The sequence below is a fragment of the Pelodiscus sinensis genome, chromosome 12 (genome assembly GCF_049634645.1).
Source record: "Pelodiscus sinensis isolate JC-2024 chromosome 12, ASM4963464v1, whole genome shotgun sequence".
Lineage (NCBI taxonomy): Eukaryota > Metazoa > Chordata > Testudines > Trionychidae > Pelodiscus > Pelodiscus sinensis.
Window position 1 is genome coordinate 48721370 of NC_134722.1, and position 15874 is coordinate 48737243.

The window sequence follows — 15874 nt, forward strand, 5'->3', positions numbered from 1 at the left end:
GCCCCTCCCCGAGCGCCCCGCCCCGTGTGTGCGCCCCTCCCTGTGCGCCCCGCCCCGTGTGTGCGCCCCTCCCCGAGCACGCCCGTCCCTGTGCGCCCCTCCCCGAGCACGCCCCTCCCTGTGCGCCCCTCCCTGAGCACGCCCCTCCCTGTGCGCCCCTCCCCGAGTGCACCCCCTCCATGTGCGCACCCCCTCCCCGTGCGCCCCGCCCCGTGTGCGCGCCCCCTCCCCGTGCGCCCCGCCCCGTGTGCGCGCCCCTCCCCGAGCATGCCCCTCCCCGTGCGCCCCACCCCGTGTGCGCACCCCTCCCCGTGCGCCCCGCCCCGTGTGCGCACCCCTCCCCGTGCGCCCCGCCCCGTGTGCGCACCCCTCCCCGTGTGCGCACCCCCTCCCCGTGCGCCCCGCCCCGTGTGCGCACCCCCTCCCCGTGCGCCCCGCCCCGTGTGCGCTCCCTTTGTTCTAGAGCACGGCAGGCGCCCAGCTGCAGGGTCTTGGTGGCGAGGGGCACAGCAGCCCAGGGATTCTGCAGGGAGGGGCCAGATAAGTCCCCAGACAGGGGCTGGCCGACCCAGCTAGCGCCCTGCTCGCAGGGGTCGGGGCTGCAGGGTCCTGCAGACAGGTAGGAGAATCCCTCCCTGACTCAGCCAAGGGGCTGGCGGGATCCCCTGAACCCGGCCCGGAGCTCCCAGCCGCTGGCTGCTGCAGAGGGCACAGCAGCCCCCCAGATCTGCCCAGAAGCACGAGGGCCGTCAGCCCGGAGATGCCCCTGAGCCGGGCGCTGCTCCCCGGAGCCCCGGCCCAGCCTGCGTGTGCGGCTTGTGCTGCGGCGCGGCCGTGGCTGCCTTTGGCAGCGAGCTGGGGCCACCCTGGGGGCCCGCAGGACAACCAGCCTCCGGCGTGGGCTGAGCCAGTCTGGGTGGGGGGCTGTCTGCCTGCCACCCAGTGCTCCCAGTGCGTGGGTTGGTTCCGGATGACTCACCCAGCCACCTGGCCGGGGGCAGGGCTGGGAGCCGGGTCAGGCTTGGCTGGGGTGCACGAGGAGAGCAGACTAAGTCCAGTATGGGGGCTCAGGGGCCTGGGAGCCCTGTACCCCCAGAGGAACACGGCTGCCCTGGCTCCTGTGGTCACATCGGCCCTAAGCCAGGCCGGGGCTCTGCCCTTCCACTCCACTGGATTGCCGAGAGTCCCATCTGGCTGCGGGGGGGTGCAGGGCCGGGGGCTCCCCGACGCGCCGTCATAGGGGGTCCTCGTGCGGCAGGCCGCCTCCTAGCCGGGCTGACATAGGTGCCGTGCAAAGGGCTTGTTCTCTGGGCCTCGCCCTTTCTTCTCTCCGCAGGACACTCATCTGGGACAGGAACAACACCTCTGCGCACGGGTTCCTTGATGTGGCCCGTGCTTTGGAAAGGTGGGGGCAGGGTACAGCCCCTGTGTTGGCACCTCTGTGACATGCAGGCAGCACTGCTTGGAGGGAGCAGTGTTCGAAATGTTTCCACCCACGTGCAGAATAACTTTTATTCTGTGCACTGAGGCATGTGCGGATGTGCACCACCAGTAGAAACACAGGCTGGGGGCTAGGAAGCAGGGACCCCTGGGGCGAGGAGGCGGATCCCCGCAGTGAGGAGGCAGGTTCCGGGGCAGGAGGAGGGTCTCCAGGGCAGGAGGCAGGTCTCCACGGTGAGGATGCGGGTCCCCGGGGCAGGAGGCAGGTCCCCGCGGTGAGGAGGGGGGTCCCCGGGGCAGGAGGCGGGTCCCCGTGGTGAGGAGGGGGGTCCCCGTGGTGAGGAGATGGGTCCCGGGGCAGGAGGAGGGTCCCCGTGGTGAGGAGGGGGGTCCCTGGGGCAGGAGGCGGGTCCCCGTGGTGAGGAGGGGGGTCCCTGGGGCAGGAGGCGGGTCCCCGTGGTGAGGAGGGGGGTCCTGGGGCAGGAGGAGGGTCCCCGTGGTGAGGAGGGGGGTCCCTGGGGCAGGAGGCAGGTCCCCGCGGTGAGGAGGGGGGTCCCCGGGGCAGGAGGGGGGTCCCCGTGGTGAGGAGGGGGGTCCCCGTGGTGAGGAGGGGGGTCCTGGGGCAGGAGGAGGGTCCCCGTGGTGAGGAGGGGGGTCCCCGTGGTGAGGAGGGGGGTCCTGGGGCAGGAGGCGGGTCCCCGTGGTGAGGAGGGGGGTCCCTGGGGCAGGAGGCGGGTCCCCGTGGTGAGGAGGGGGGTCCCCGGGGCAGGAGGAGGGTCCCCGTGGTGAGGAGGCGGGTCCCCGTGGTGAGGAGGGGGGTCCCCGTGGTGAGGAGGTGGGTCCCGGGGCAGGAGGCGGGTCCCCGTGGTGAGGAGGGGGGTCCCCGTGGTGAGGAGGGGGGTCCCCGGGGCAGGAGGCGGGTCCCCGTGGTGAGGAGGGGGGTCCCCGTGGTGAGGAGGTGGGTCCCGGGGCAGGAGGAGGATCCCCGTGGTGAGGAGGGGGGTCCCCGGGGCAGGAGGCGGGTCCCCACGGTGAGGAGGGGGGTCCCCGGGGCAGGAGGGGGGTCCCTGGGGCAGGAGGGGGCTCCCCACAGTGAGGAGGGGGGTCCCCGGGGCAGGAGGGGGCTCCCCACAGTGAGGAGGTGGGTCCCGGGGCAGGAGGAGGGTCCCCGTGGTGAGGAGGGGGGTCCCTGGGGCAGGAGGCGGGTCCCCGTGGTGAGGAGGGGGGGTCCCCGGGGCAGGAGGGGGGTCCCTGGGGCAGGAGGCGGGTCCCCACAGTGAGGAGGGGGGTCCCGGGGCAGGAGGCGGGTCCCCACGGTGAGGAGGGGGGTCCCCGGGGCAGGAGGGGGCTCCCTACAGTGAGGAGGGGGGTCCCGGGGCAGGAGGGGGGTCCCTGGGGCAGGAGGGGGCTCCCTACAGTGAGGAGGGGGATCCCGGGGCAGGAGGGGGCTCCCCACAGTGAGGAGGGGGGTCCCCGGGGCAGGAGGGGGCTCCCTACAGTGAGGAGGGGGGTCCCGGGGCAGGAGGGGGGTCCCTGGGGCAGGAGGGGGCTCCCCACAGTGAGGAGGGGGGTCCCGGGGCAGGAGGGGGGTCCCTGGGGCAGGAGGGGGCTCCCTACAGTGAGGAGGGGGGTCCCTGGGGCAGGAGGGGGCTCCCCACAGTGAGGAGGGGGGTCCCGGGGCAGGAGGGGGGTCCCTGGGGCAGGAGGGGGCTCCCTACAGTGAGGAGGGGGGTCCCTGGGGCAGGAGGGGGCTCCCCACAGTGAGGAGGCGGGTCCCAGGGCAGGAGGGGGGTCCCTGGGGCAGGAGGGGGCTCCCTACAGTGAGGAGGGGGGTCCCTGGGGCAGGAGGGGGCTCCCCACAGTGAGGAGGGGGGTCCCGGGGCAGGAAGGCTGCAGGCTGTGTGGGGGCCCGTCAGTCTCTGCTGGGCCAGGTGCCGTGGGGCTCGGTGGGCAGAGTGGTCGGGGAGCCCAGTGGCCCCAGGGCGGGGCGGGGAGAAGCTGGTGGGGGCCGGGCCGTTGCCGTGACGCTAACTCCGCCGCGCCCCCAGGAATTACACCCTGCGCTCCATGCCCCTGCCCCTGAGCGACGTGGGCCAGGCCTATCGCGGACACCCCGAGAAGACGGAGGCGGCTGTGCACAAGGTAGCTCTCGGGCCAGCGGGCGTGGGGGGCTCCCTCCGGCCCGGCCCTGACCAGGGCTCTGCTGCTGCTGCAGATGCAGGCCTGCCTGGCGAGGAACCAGATGCGCCGGACCCTGCCCAAGCAAACCTTCCGGCTGCAGCAGGGGATCGTCACCAGCTCCTCGGAACAGGTCAGCGGGCCGGCCCTCGCCACCGGGTCACTTCGGCCCCTCCGGGCGCGTTTCCATGCCGCCCTCGCACCGGCCGGGGCACCCACCGCCGCTGGCTGGGCCAGTCGGGCTGTCACCCGCGGGCAGGGCAGGGTGGGAAAGCGGGGGGCAGACGGGGCTCTGGGGACCAGGGAAAGAGCAGAGCAGCTGGTGACGGGCGGGGCGGATGGAGCAGAGCCAGGCCAGGCGGGGTGGGGGAGGAGGAGGCATGGAGAAGCCAGGCCGGGCAGGAAAGGCAGGAGGGAGGTGAACGGGCAGGAGAGCCCGGAGGGACCAGTGGCGCAGGCCAGGTGCAAACGGGCCAGGTGCCCACGGGCTGTCCTGCCCAGGCTCTCAGTGCCGTGGCCCACTAGCAAGTGACCACCCCCAGCCCCGGGGGGTGCCACGGGCCCCTCTTCCCCAGGGAGAAACTGAGGCATGAGGGGGTCACGGCCCGTGCCCGTCCCCAAGCCCACGGCCGGCTGGGCCGCGCTCTGACCCGCTGCTGTGCTGCAGATGGTGAGCGAGATGTGCGCCAGCGTGCAGCGGCACGCCGAGGTGCTGAGCGCCTGCCTGGGCCAGGAGGCCGACGCTGGCGTCCGCCGCGCAGAAGAAGCCGTTCGGGAAGCAAACCTGTCCGTCAGCGTGAGTCCCGCCCTCAGCCCGCGCGGCCGTGGTAACCCCAGGGCAGGTCTGCGGCAGGGCGTTACGGAGCCGAGCGGGGCGGTGGCTCTCGTGCTCCCGGCCACGCCAGGCCAGGCCCAGGGCTCTGCCCCCTGGCCGCAGGAACGTCCCGCGATGGCCCCTGCAGAGGCCTGGCCGGCGGCAGCAAGTGACGCTCGGCTCCGAGAGGGCCAGCGCCCGAGCCTGTGAGCGGGGGGGCGACGCGGGGCCCACCCCCTGCCTTGGAGGAAGGGGGGGCAGGCCCCGGGCCCTTCCACTGGGCCTGCTAAGGAGCCACTGTGGGGGGGACTTGGGAAGGCAGGGGTACAGCAGAGCGCTGGGGCTGCCCATTAGGGCTCTCTGTGCCCTGGGGAGCCAGCCCGATAGCCCTGTGGGCGGCCTCTGCCCCGGGGATCTGCAGGGACGGGGCCCCTCGCACGGGGATCTGCAGGGACGGGGCCCCTCGCACGGGGATCTGCAGGGATGGGGCCCCTCGCACACCGGGGCGGCCTCTGTGCCCCGGGGAGCTGCAGGGACGAGGCCCCTCGCACGGGGATCTGCAGGGATGGGGCCCCTCGCACGGGGATCTGCAGGGACGGGGCCCCTTGCACACCGGGGCGGCCTCTGTGCCCTGGGGAGCTGCAGGGACGGGGCCCCTCGCACGGGGATCTGCAGGGACGGGGCCCCTCGCACGGGGATCTGCAGGGACGGGGCCCCTCGCACGGGGAGCTGCAGGGACGGGGCCCCTCGCACGGGGAGCTGCAGGGACGGGGCCCCTCGCACGGGGATCTGCAGGGACGGGGCCCCTCGCACACCGGGGCGGCCTCTGTGCCCCAGGGAGCTGCAGGGACGGGGCGAGGCTGCTTCATACACCTGTTTGGGGGGCAGGCGCCCCTCCCTGCCCCCGTGGGGAGACTAACGATAACACGAAGGAATTCTCAGGGACACTTTGTGAAGGTTTGGGCTGAGCTCAGCATGGGGCTGGGGGATCCCTGTACGAATATTGGGGATAGGAAACACCTCCCGGCCAGGAACCACACTGAGCCCGCCCCTGGCAGCCCCCGCCACAGGGAAGTGTCCCGAGTTACCCGGCCCGGAGCTGTGGCTGCGCTCGGCCGGCGCGCAGGATCGTGGCCCTCGCAGGCTCCAGCCTCTCGTCTCTGTCTGGTCCCGGGGGACCGCTCAGCTGTGATGCCCCCCTGTCTCTCTGAGCCCCCAGCCTGCTGGTCTCTGCCGTGGCCCCCAGGGGAATAGCGACTCCCCGCCAGCGAGCACGGCTAGGTCTGGGCTCCTCCTTCCAGGCCCGCCCCAACTGTCCTGTCCCGTCTTTTGTCTTCCGCTGGGCCCTCTCCTCCATCCTTCAGAACCAGCCGCTCTGCTCACTGGGCCCCTCTCCTCAGCCCTTCATCCTCCCACTGTCCAAGCTGGGTCACCAGTCCCTGGGCTGGCCCTCAGCAGTCCCTCTCCCAGCCCCTTGTGGAACAGGCAGCACTGGGGAAACTGAGGCACGCTGTCAGGGCTGTTCCCCAATCTGGCGCTCTGAGTGCAGAAGCTGAGGGCCGCAAGAGAGGCACTGGTTACCCGACTTTCCAGAGACCCCCATTCCCTGGCTCTGAGAGAAACAAACAAGCTGCCACCATCCAGCGATGTTATCCTGAAAGCCAGGGTGGACACTTGAACCCGCGCCCTGGGCACCCCAAGCTCTTCGGCCCCAAAAGAGCTTGAAAAAAGCAAAGGGAAAACCAAGCTGCAGTCTCTGGTGGCTGACCGCCCAGCCCGAGGCTTGCAGACAAACAGAAACACGCACGCACGCAGACAGACACGCATGCAGACAGACACGCACGCAGACACGCAGACAGACACGCATGCAGACACGCACGCAGACAGACATGCACGCAGACAGACACGCAGACAGACGCGCACGCAGACAGACACGCACGCAGACAGACACGCACGCAGACACGCAGACAGACACGCACGCAGACAGACGCACGCAGACACGCAGACAGACACGCACGCAGACAGACACGCACGCAGACACGCACGCAGACACGCAGACAGACACGCACGCAGACACGCAGACAGACAGACACGCACGCAGACACACGCACACACGCAGACATGCGGACAGACACGCAGACATGCAGACATGCAGACACGCATGCAGACACGCAGACAGACAGACAGACATGCAGACACGCACGCAGACACGCAGACAGACAGACAGACAGACACACACGCAGACCTGCCAGGACACAAATCAGCACCTTCAAACAGTGATTTTATCACAACACAGAAGCGACACAGGAGAGCGCAGCCTTGGCCGCTAGGTGTTAGAGGCGGCTCAGGAACCCAGATGAACCCCGGAGAGGTGTCTGGGCGCCGGGCGAGGCGGCAATTGGGGAGGGCGGCCCAGGTGCACAGAGCCGTGCAAACCAAAGCACCAAATAAAGAGAAACGAGCGATCCCCTTTCCCCTTTCCCCTTTCCCCACTCCCAGTCTCCTTCTTCGGGCCGCTCCATGCCCCGAGTTCCCCGCAGGCGCGGTCGCCCTGCCTGGGTCCCAGTCATTGTCTTCGACTCCTGGGTCCTCTCCCCCCCAAGTCAAGCAGGCAGGGAATCTGAATCCAATTCCGATGTCAGCCCTCCCTCTCGCCCCCTGGCTGGCCCCCTGCCAGCTCCCTGGTGTAACCCCTTCGCACGCCTCCTGCCCATTGCACACGCTGGTTACGGGGCCCCCCGCCTGGCCGCAGCCCTGGAGAGCCGTGCTGGAGATTGCTCCTGGGGCACAAGCTGCCCGCTCCAGCTCCGGGTTCACACAGGGCCGGGGAACAGCCCCACGGCTCTCCCTGGGACCTTGCTCCTCGGAGCCCACGCAGCCGCAGCCCGTCTCCTCCTGCTGAGGGAGTGAACCTGCTTGGCCCTGCGGTGGGAGAAGCAGGTGGAGGCCGGGCTGCCGTGGGACGTGACCCCGGGGATGCTGCCAGGGAAGGGACCACGGGGCCCTGTGGCCTGCCCTGCCCTTGCGCTGCCACGGGACAGGCAGCCGCCAGCGAGAGCCGAGCATGGAAGAAAGGGGCGGGTGGAGGCTGCGGTGCAGGCGAGGGGCCGTGGCCCTTTGAGCGTGGGGTGCGCCCTGTGTCCGCTGACTCCTGCCTCTCTCCCCCCAGCTCTTGCCGCTGCTGTACGAGGCCGGGCACGCCCCCTACCAGAGCGGCCAGCTGCAGCACAAGCTGGAGAGCCTGGCCGAGGCAGCCTCGCAGGCCTGTGCCCGGGAGAGCCAGGTAGGCGGCCGGCCTGCGGGGGGCGCTGCAGCTGCTGCCCATAGGCCCCAGGGCGGAGGAGGGGCGTCTCCCTCCCTTCACCTCCCGGCCACGCGGGGTGCTGTCCACTCCTCCGGGGAGCCCTGGATGAGCCGTGCGGGGCTCCCCGGGGCCGTGTGGGAGTGAGGCTGCAGCCCGAGCCGGGGGCGCTTGGCAGCGCATTTACCCCCATGGGACGAGGCTTCTTGCTTCGGGCTGTTCCTTTATTTCTCTAGCCCCCCCGCCCCCCGTCTCTCTCGCATCGTTCTGCCCTGCGCCTCCCCCACCAGCCGCGCCCCACCCCGGGCCTAGGGCGAATCTGAACCCCTCCCCTGCCCAACGCGTCCTTACCTGGCTTGGCGCTGGCGTCACAGCGAGGAGCCTGGCCCGGCCGGAGCAGGGCGGGTTCCCAGCCAGCTGCCAAGCGCAGGGAGGTGCTAGGTGGCAGGGCCTACGCGGCCGCTGCGCCCGTTCCCCGGGCTGGGCTCCCGTGTCCAGCAGCCTCCCCGGGGCCGGCGTGTCCTCGCAGAGGCAGGCGCGTGGGGCGGACACGGGCCACGTCCTCCGTCAGGGCCGCTTCTCTGTTCCTTTGTGGCTCAGGCCATCACGCAGGCCGTGCTGGACAGCGCCCAGAGCCTGTGTCCCGCCGTGCTGCAGAGGAGCGGCGTTCGGGACCGGCTGCTCCGCGCCATCGCCCAGCGAATCGGCCTTCAGGACCAGCTCGGCCTGAGCGCCATCCTGGACCAGCTGGTCGCCGACGTCTTCGGCAAGCTGACGTGAGTGACGTGGCTTCTTCCGGAGCCGGGAGCAGCTCCTGCCACCTGCCAAACCTCTCAGGCACCCTAGGCCATGCCCACACCTGTTCCTGGGGCTCGGGCGCCTCCCTCTCGGCACCCCCCCCCGTTCCTGGGGCCCGGGCGCCTCCCTCTCGGCACGGCCCTCCCCACCCGTTCCTGGGGCTCAGGCGCCTCCCTCTCGGCACGGCCCTCCCCACCCGTTCCTGGGGCTCAGGCGCCTCCCTCTCGGCACGGCCCTCCCCACCCGTTCCTGGGGCTCAGGCGCCTCCCTCTCGGCACGGCCCTCCCCACCCGTTCCTGGGGCTCGGGCGCCTCCCTCTCGGCACGGCCCTCCCCCGTTCCTGGGGCTCGGCCGCCTCCCTCTCGGCACCCCCCCCCCCCCCCCCGTTCCTGGGGCTTGGGCACCTCCCTCTCGGCACGGCCCTCCCCACCCGTTCCTGGGGCTCGGGCGCCTCCCTCCCGGCACCCCCCCTCCCCTGTTCCTGGGGCTCGGGCGCCTCCCTCTTGGCATGGGCCCCCCCTCCCCCGCACCCATTCCTGGGGCTCGGGCGCCTCCCTCTCGGCACGGCCCTCCCCACCCGTTCCTGGGGCTCAGGCGCCTCCCTCTCGGCACGGCCCTCCCCACCCGTTCCTGGGGCTTGGGCGCCTCCCTCTCGGCACGGCCCTCCCCACCCGTTCCTGGGGCTCGGGCACCTCCCTCCCGGCACCCCCCCTCCCCTGTTCCTGGGGCTCGGGCGCCTCCCTCCCGGCACGCCCCCTCCCCTGTTCCTGGGGCTCGGGCGCCTCCCTCTCGGCACGGGCCCCCCTCCCCCGCACCCGTTCCTGGGGCTCGGGCACCTCCCTCCCGACACGGGCCCTACTCTGCGCGCCTGAGGGCCATTTCCCCATGGCGGAGCCTTCCCCAGTAGCGTCCGGCTGACTGTTTATTAATCATCACTCTCAGCATGGCCGCGCCAGGCGTCCGGGGGCCACAGGAACGTGTCTGGTCGCTCTGGGGACTCGTCTCTGCCTGGGGCATTGGCACCGGGCTGGGGCCTGGCAGCCCTGCGCCTGCAGCTTGCTGCAGGCTGGCCCCGGTGATCGCGCAGGCCGGGTGAGGGCCATTCCACCCAACGCCCTGGTGCCGCCCGCCCCACTGCCCATCCCTGGCTCCCAGCCTCGGTCGCGGGGTCAGCGGGAGGCGACTGACGCAGGACCCGCCCTTGGGTTGTGGGGGGCCCTGCTTCCCGGGAGCCCCCCCTCGCTTTGCTGCTGGGCTGCTCTGGCCATGCGGGCGGGGGGGAGGTGCAGGGTGGGGGCGGGACCCAGGGCCACGTTCAGCCTCTTGGGGCGGTGCAGCCGGGACCTTTCCTCTCCGCTTTCCTGGCCTCCAGGCTGCCCAGGGCTTGTCTCCGCAGGCCTTGCTGTCTCCGAGGGGCTTGCGCTGTCCCAGGCCCTGCTCCCGGCCCCTCGCTGGGACATGGCTGCTGTGGGCAGGGAGGCATCCCCCCCACCCCACTGACCCCCCTCTCACTCACAGCGAAATCCGGCTGTCCGTAGTGGCGGCCGTGGCTGATGGGCTGATCGACGAGGTGCTGGAGGGGCTGGCAGGCGCCCAGCGCCAGCTGGTGAGTGCCCTTGTCTCTTCTCTCCTTGCTGCCAGGGGTGCCAGTGCTGCGGCCAGCCTGGCGTGGCCTTCGGGGGCCCAGAGCTCAGCGTCACGTGGCTTCAAGGCACCATTAACCTCGGGCATGCCGCGGCCTCGGAGCAGGGGAGCCGTGGTTCTGAACAGGGCTGCACAACCCACCCGCTTCTCCTCCGCCCCAGCAGAGCTGCTGGGCTTGCTGCTCGGGCACCGTGCCACGTTGAGCCCTGTGGAGCCGTGTGACTCGGGCCCCCTTTGGCGCCGAGAGCGGAGGAGTCGCCAGGAGATGCTGACGCCGGCCGCTGCTGGAACCGCGTCTGGGCTGCGCGGGGGGAGTTTTGGGGGGACTAGGCCGGGCAGAGCCCCGCTGGTCGTGGAAACCTGGCGGGCGGGCTGTGGGGCTCCGCAGGAGCAAGGCGCTATTGTACCACGGCTTCCTCAGCGGGAATAATGGACGTGCCACTCGTGGTTCTAGGCAGAAAGTCTCCCCAGGCCAACGCTGGATCTTCCTGTGCTCCACTCAGACAACGCCGAGGGGGCCGATCCCCTACCCGACGCTGCGGAGCCAAGCGTGGCCGCTGAGGAGGTATGGCCCCCTCCCCTGCAGGCTGACGCCAGGACCCCATCGCACTGCACAGCAGCTGTGTGGTGTCCTGGGAGCGTCTGGGTTTTCCTGGGCCAGGGTCACATATGGAATCCCCTGGCTCTGGGGAGGGGCCCCCATGGCCTGCCTTTGCTGCCGGAGAACAGCCAGGCCGGGCCAGCCCAAAGGCCATCTCGCCCACCCGAAATCCCCTGAGAAACTGGCACGTGGCCCCGGATGCAGCAGCCACGCCCGGAGAAACGTTCTCAGCCAGGCTGGAATGGGGAGCTCCGGGATCCGGGTGTGGTCAGTCCCTGGCCCGCCGGTGCAATAAAGCCGGGCTCCCCCAGTGCCAGGCAGGTGTAGCTGAGCGTGCGTCCGAGCTGCTGTTGCGTGCCTGCGCATCAGGCCCAAGCGGGTAATGCAGCTGCCGGGCTTGGTTTTGTGACCAGGGCTTTGCCATGTCAGCTCGAGACCTGGCTATCCAAGTGGCATCACTGCCTGCCGGGCGTGCGCCTCGCGGCCCCTGAAACAACCTCTCCCCTCTCTCGGCAGCACAAGCTGGCTCTGCGGAGGAAAAGCAGGCACCTGCTGGGTGTCCGGCCCACACCCGCCATGACAGGTAAGGCGGCGTGGCAGGGGTCTGTTATCGGTCCCTGGGAGCACAGGCGGCTTGCGCTCCAGCGGGCGGGGGTACCCCAATGAGCTGTCGCCCTTCTCGGAGCTTTTTCCAGTCCAACATGTCTGCCTGAGCTGGGGCAACCGAACTGCGTGCAGCCTGCCACTGACTCCTGCCGCCTTGCACTCTGGGTTCCCCACCACCCTGGCCTGGTCTCCCCCCGACAAGGCCCAGAGTGGGGGTCACCACCCCTCTGCAGAGCAACACAGAGCTCAGCTCTGGCAGGATGCAGTTCTAGGGCACTACACCCAGGAAATCAGTCCCCCAAAGGGATCCAAACCCAAACAAATCCGTCTCTCTCTGAGTAAAAGTTTTACCCAGGGAAAGCTCATGAGGCTGTTTGCCCTCTGTCTATGAAAGAGAGAGATGTGCTCCGGTCATCTCCCCAGTGGGCTGGTAGTAACCCAAAGCGCGTTTACCTCCAAACGGTCCGAGGGAGGAGAGATGGATCAAAGTCAGGTACTACGTTCAAGTGAAATGAACACACACAGCCGTTCTAATTCACTACAAATCTTATTGCAAGCACATTCCTACCCTACGAGCTGGCCTTGTTCTAGGCATAATCTGGGTCCCCAGCCCTTCGTATCCTTCGAGGATTTTCCAGAGCAGCCGAAGACAAAGGGCTGAGAACTCCCCCTTGCTAAGTCTTTTCCCCCGGGTGGGAACCTTTTGGAATGCCAGGTCAAAATGGAATCCCAGGACCAGGTGATATGGTCACATGTCTTCCTAGGCCAATCACCCTTACAGCACAAACAAGGCTGTTTCCAGGTTGTTAAGCTGATCACCCGGTCGTTAAGGCTTTTGGGGGTGGGAGGGGGGCAATCGCAATGGCTCTGATTAGCACAAACTGTACACAGGCTTGTACTTCCTGTTTCTAACTGTCCATGCAAGACTGATCCGTGCTCTGCAGCCGGCTGTCCGGGGCCAGCAGTGCGCGCTATGTCCAGGCTACGTCCCTTTCGGAAAGAGGGTGTCAATTAGGCAGCTGGAAAGTGCAAATGAAGCGTGGATTTAAATATCATGTGCACTTTCCATCTGCCTAATTGACACCCCTCTTTCCGAAAGGGACGTAGTCTAGACCCAGCCAGAAACCGATCGGTTCCCCAAGGGATGTCTCCGGAGCTTTTCTGCCTGATGCCTCCTTAGAGTCACATGCCAGTTTTCATCAGGCCTGGGAGGCTGACCCGCGACAGCTTGCTAGAGGGGCAGGATGATCTCTGGCGTCCCTGCCCCCGTCCTGATGAGCCCAGCGCTGTGTGCTGCGTGCTGGGTGCTGCCAGAGAGCGCTCCCGTGGCTCCAAGTTCTCTCTCTTTGGAGTGGGACCGGCCAGTTCGGACCTGTTGTTTTACAGGCCCCGGCGGGAGGATGGCTGCCAACGGGCATGGCTTTGTGCTCCTCAAGAGTGAATGTCCTCTACCGTGGGGTTGCCCACTCGCCCCGTGGTGAGAGCTGCTGCAGCCCTTTGCAGCTTGCTTTGGACTTGGCTCTTGAGCAGCTTTGGGTCATCGGCCCTGTGGCCACGGCCCCGTTCACCCCGTTCCGAGCCCCGGGGGCCTTTCTCCGCTGACAGGGGGTCCCTACCCTTCGTTGCCAGCTTCATAGCTGCCCCGCTGCCTGTTAGCTGCTGCTGCTCCATGCGAGGCCCTTCCCTGCGACCCAGGCTAGCGCCAGAGTCTGCCCCACAGAGCCGGCACGGCGAGGCGGCCATGGGGGCAGACAGTCCATCCCACGTGGCACATTCTCAGCGGGCGTCAGCCACTCAGCAGCTGCCCACTTGCACGGGGGAGGCGGGGCCGCACCCAGCCCCTGCCAATGCTGGGCCCCAGGTCTGGCTGCCACCGGCCTCGCCCCGGGGGGGCCGTGCCCCAGCCTGGCAGCCCCGTCGACGTGGTCGCAACTGGCTCCTCTGGTGGCCCCAGCAGGAGTCCCATCCCAGCTGTTGCTCCCTGCCTTCCAGACCGGCACTCTGCTCCCTCCAGCCGGCCATGGCTGAGGAAGGGATGCGCCACTGGCCCCGGAGCGGAAACGCCCGGCTTGCTAGGCCCCCGGTCGCTGGGACCCTGGTCTCTGATCGTGCCCAGCCACGCTGGCCGGCCGGCACGCGGGGGAGGAGCGACGGCGGCTGTCCGGGGCATGTGTGGGCAGCTCAGCAGGCAGGCGGCCCGCGCGGTTGCCTGCCTAAGCGCTGCCTGGCCGCGGGCGATGCGGTGGTAACGGCGGCGCTGCCGGGCGGCGTCCTGGGGCCTCGCTGAGGAGCGGCGCTCGCCCTGGTGCCTGGCTGGCGCTGCTGAACGTCGTCAGCCCCCATCCTGCAGCTGGAGCCCCGGGGGCGCCCCGCCCTGCGCCGGGGGGAGGCTGGTCGGTCACTCCGGGTGCAGGGCTCGCCCTGGCTCTGTGCTGCGTGTGATCTCACCTGGGCCGTGGCCAGCCGCTGGGCGGCCGTGACCCTCTGCCCCGCCTGTGGGCAGCGCAGGTCCTGGCTGGCCGCGAGCGCAGAGGGTCCCTGGCGGGAGTGGAACATGGGTTCTCCCCAACCCTTCGGGGAGAATTCCCAGCAGCACGGCAGGTGGGCGGGGGCTCGCTCCTGCGGGGCGCCCTGCTGGCGTGTGGGGTCTCCGGCCTCGCGCCTTGGGCATGGTGCGAGGTGTTTCCTTGGCGGGTGTGTGCCCAGCCAGGGCCCAGCACCCCAGCGTGCCCGGGTCGCGCAGCCAGAGAACAGGCCACCAGTCCTGGGCGCCGGGCAGGCCTGTGCTGCTCCCTTCCCATCGCCCCCGACCCCTGAGCAGGGGGGCAGCGTCGCCCCAGGGCCCCCGCTGCCCCTCCCCACGCGAGCCCGGCCGGCGCCCGGATGCGGCCCGCCCGCCCGCCCGGGGAAGTCCCGCGTGGGGCAGGGGGGCAGGAGCCGGCCGGGCTGCTGATGCACGAGCTGCTCCCGCTGCCCGGGGCGGTGCCGGAGCTGGGCTCTGGGCTCTGGGCTGCCTGCAGCTCCCCGGATCTGCAAAGGTCTCCCCCCCGCAGGTCCGTGGGAGCCGGATCTCCAGGCAGCGGCAGAAGAGACCGGGACTCACCAGGCGCTGCTGCCAGGCAGCGGGGCCGCTCTCCAGTCGCGCCCTGCCTCCACAAAGGATGCTGAGGCTGCGAGCCGCTGGCCGCCGTTCCCCGAGCCGGCACCCGCCCAGCCCCTCATGGAGCTGCCGACGGAGGGCGGGAGACTGGAGCACTGCACCCGGGCTAGGCCCCGGCCCAACCGCCGGCACCGGCAGCCGCCGAGCAAGCCGCACGTAAGCCCGCGTCCCGGTGCCAGCCCGGCCGCGCGGGGGTGTGATGCGGCCGGCAGCGGAGCGCGGCTGCTGCTGCCTGTCCCCGGGGAGGAGGGGGCTGAGCGCGGGGGGCTGTGGCGGGGGGTCGCGGCCGCCTGGCCGGGGAGGCTGCACCACGCGCCGGCGGTGCCCAAAGGCTGGGGGGGGGGGGGTCCCGCGGCGGTCACTTGCTGCCCGAGGACGGGCTGGGAGCCCTGCGGGGGTCTCGGACAGGCCGGGGGGGGCTCGGACAGGCCGGGGGGGGGGCTGCTTTTCCCGCAGCCGGCGGGGCGGCCGCTTCCACGCCAAGCGGCCCGTGCGCCCCGGGCGCGCCGCCCTTTCGCGCAGCCTGGCTGGCCGGGGCTCCGGCGGGCGCGGCTCGCGGGCACCTGGGGCGCGCTGGGGGGGTCTGCCCCCGTCCCGCTGGGCCTTAGGCCTCCGGGAAAGGCTCGGGGGGGGGGGGGGGGTCGGGCCACAGGAGGGCGTCCAGAGCCGAGGCGCGGAGATCGGGTCCCTTGGCGGGGCCGAGACTCGCCAGGCCCTGAGCGGGGGGCACCGCGCCACTGGGACGGGAATGGCCTTGGCGTAAGAAGCAGGGATGGGGTAGCCAGTCCTCAGCACCACCCGGAGCGCGCGGTACCGCCCCCCCGAGCCACCCGGAGCGCGCCGTACCCCCCCCCCCCGAGCCACCCGGAGCGCGCCGTACCCCCCCCCCCGAGCCACCCGGAGCGCGCCGTACCCCCCCCCCCCCGAGCCACCCGGAGCGCGCCGTACCCCCCTCCCCAGCGCCACCCGGAGCGCGCCGTACCCCCCCCCCCCGAGCCACCCGGAGCGCGCCGTACCCCCCCCCCCCCGAGCCACCCGGAGCGCGCCGTACCCCCCCCCCCCAGAGCCACCCGGAGCGCGCCGTACCCCCCCCCCCCAGAGCCACCCGGAGCGCGCCGTACCCCCCCCCCCCGAGCCACCCGGAGCGCGCCGTACCCCCCTCCCCAGCGCCACCCGGAGCGCGCCGTACCCCCCCCCCCGAGCCACCCGGAGCGCGCCGTACCCCCCCCCCCCCAGAGCCACCCGGAGCGCGCCGTACCCCCCCCCCCCAGAGCCACCCGGAGCGCGCCGTACCCCCCCCCCCCCCCGAGCCACCCGGAGCGCGCCGTACCC

At 70.9% G+C, this 15874-nt stretch overlaps 1 protein-coding gene across 3 annotated transcripts in view; it reads left to right on the top strand.

Moving 5' to 3' along the window:
* CARMIL2 (capping protein regulator and myosin 1 linker 2) overlaps nucleotides 1-15874 on the top strand; it is a 79358-nt gene that overhangs the window by 40520 nt on the left and 22964 nt on the right. The window contains exons 22-31 of one of the 3 annotated variants that reach the window (XM_075940614.1): nucleotides 1337-1405; nucleotides 3489-3582; nucleotides 3656-3751; nucleotides 4286-4414; nucleotides 7602-7715; nucleotides 8334-8509; nucleotides 10050-10137; nucleotides 10630-10740; nucleotides 11293-11359; nucleotides 14436-14698. In XM_075940614.1, the coding sequence (XP_075796729.1) occupies nucleotides 1337-1405; nucleotides 3489-3582; nucleotides 3656-3751; nucleotides 4286-4414; nucleotides 7602-7715; nucleotides 8334-8509; nucleotides 10050-10137; nucleotides 10630-10740; nucleotides 11293-11359; nucleotides 14436-14698 (1207 nt within the window). The remainder of the gene's footprint in view (nucleotides 1-1336; nucleotides 1406-3488; nucleotides 3583-3655; nucleotides 3752-4285; nucleotides 4415-7601; nucleotides 7716-8333; nucleotides 8510-10049; nucleotides 10138-10629; nucleotides 10741-11292; nucleotides 11360-14435; nucleotides 14699-15874) is intronic. The other 2 variants (XM_075940616.1, XM_075940615.1) reach the window with 2 other exon arrangements.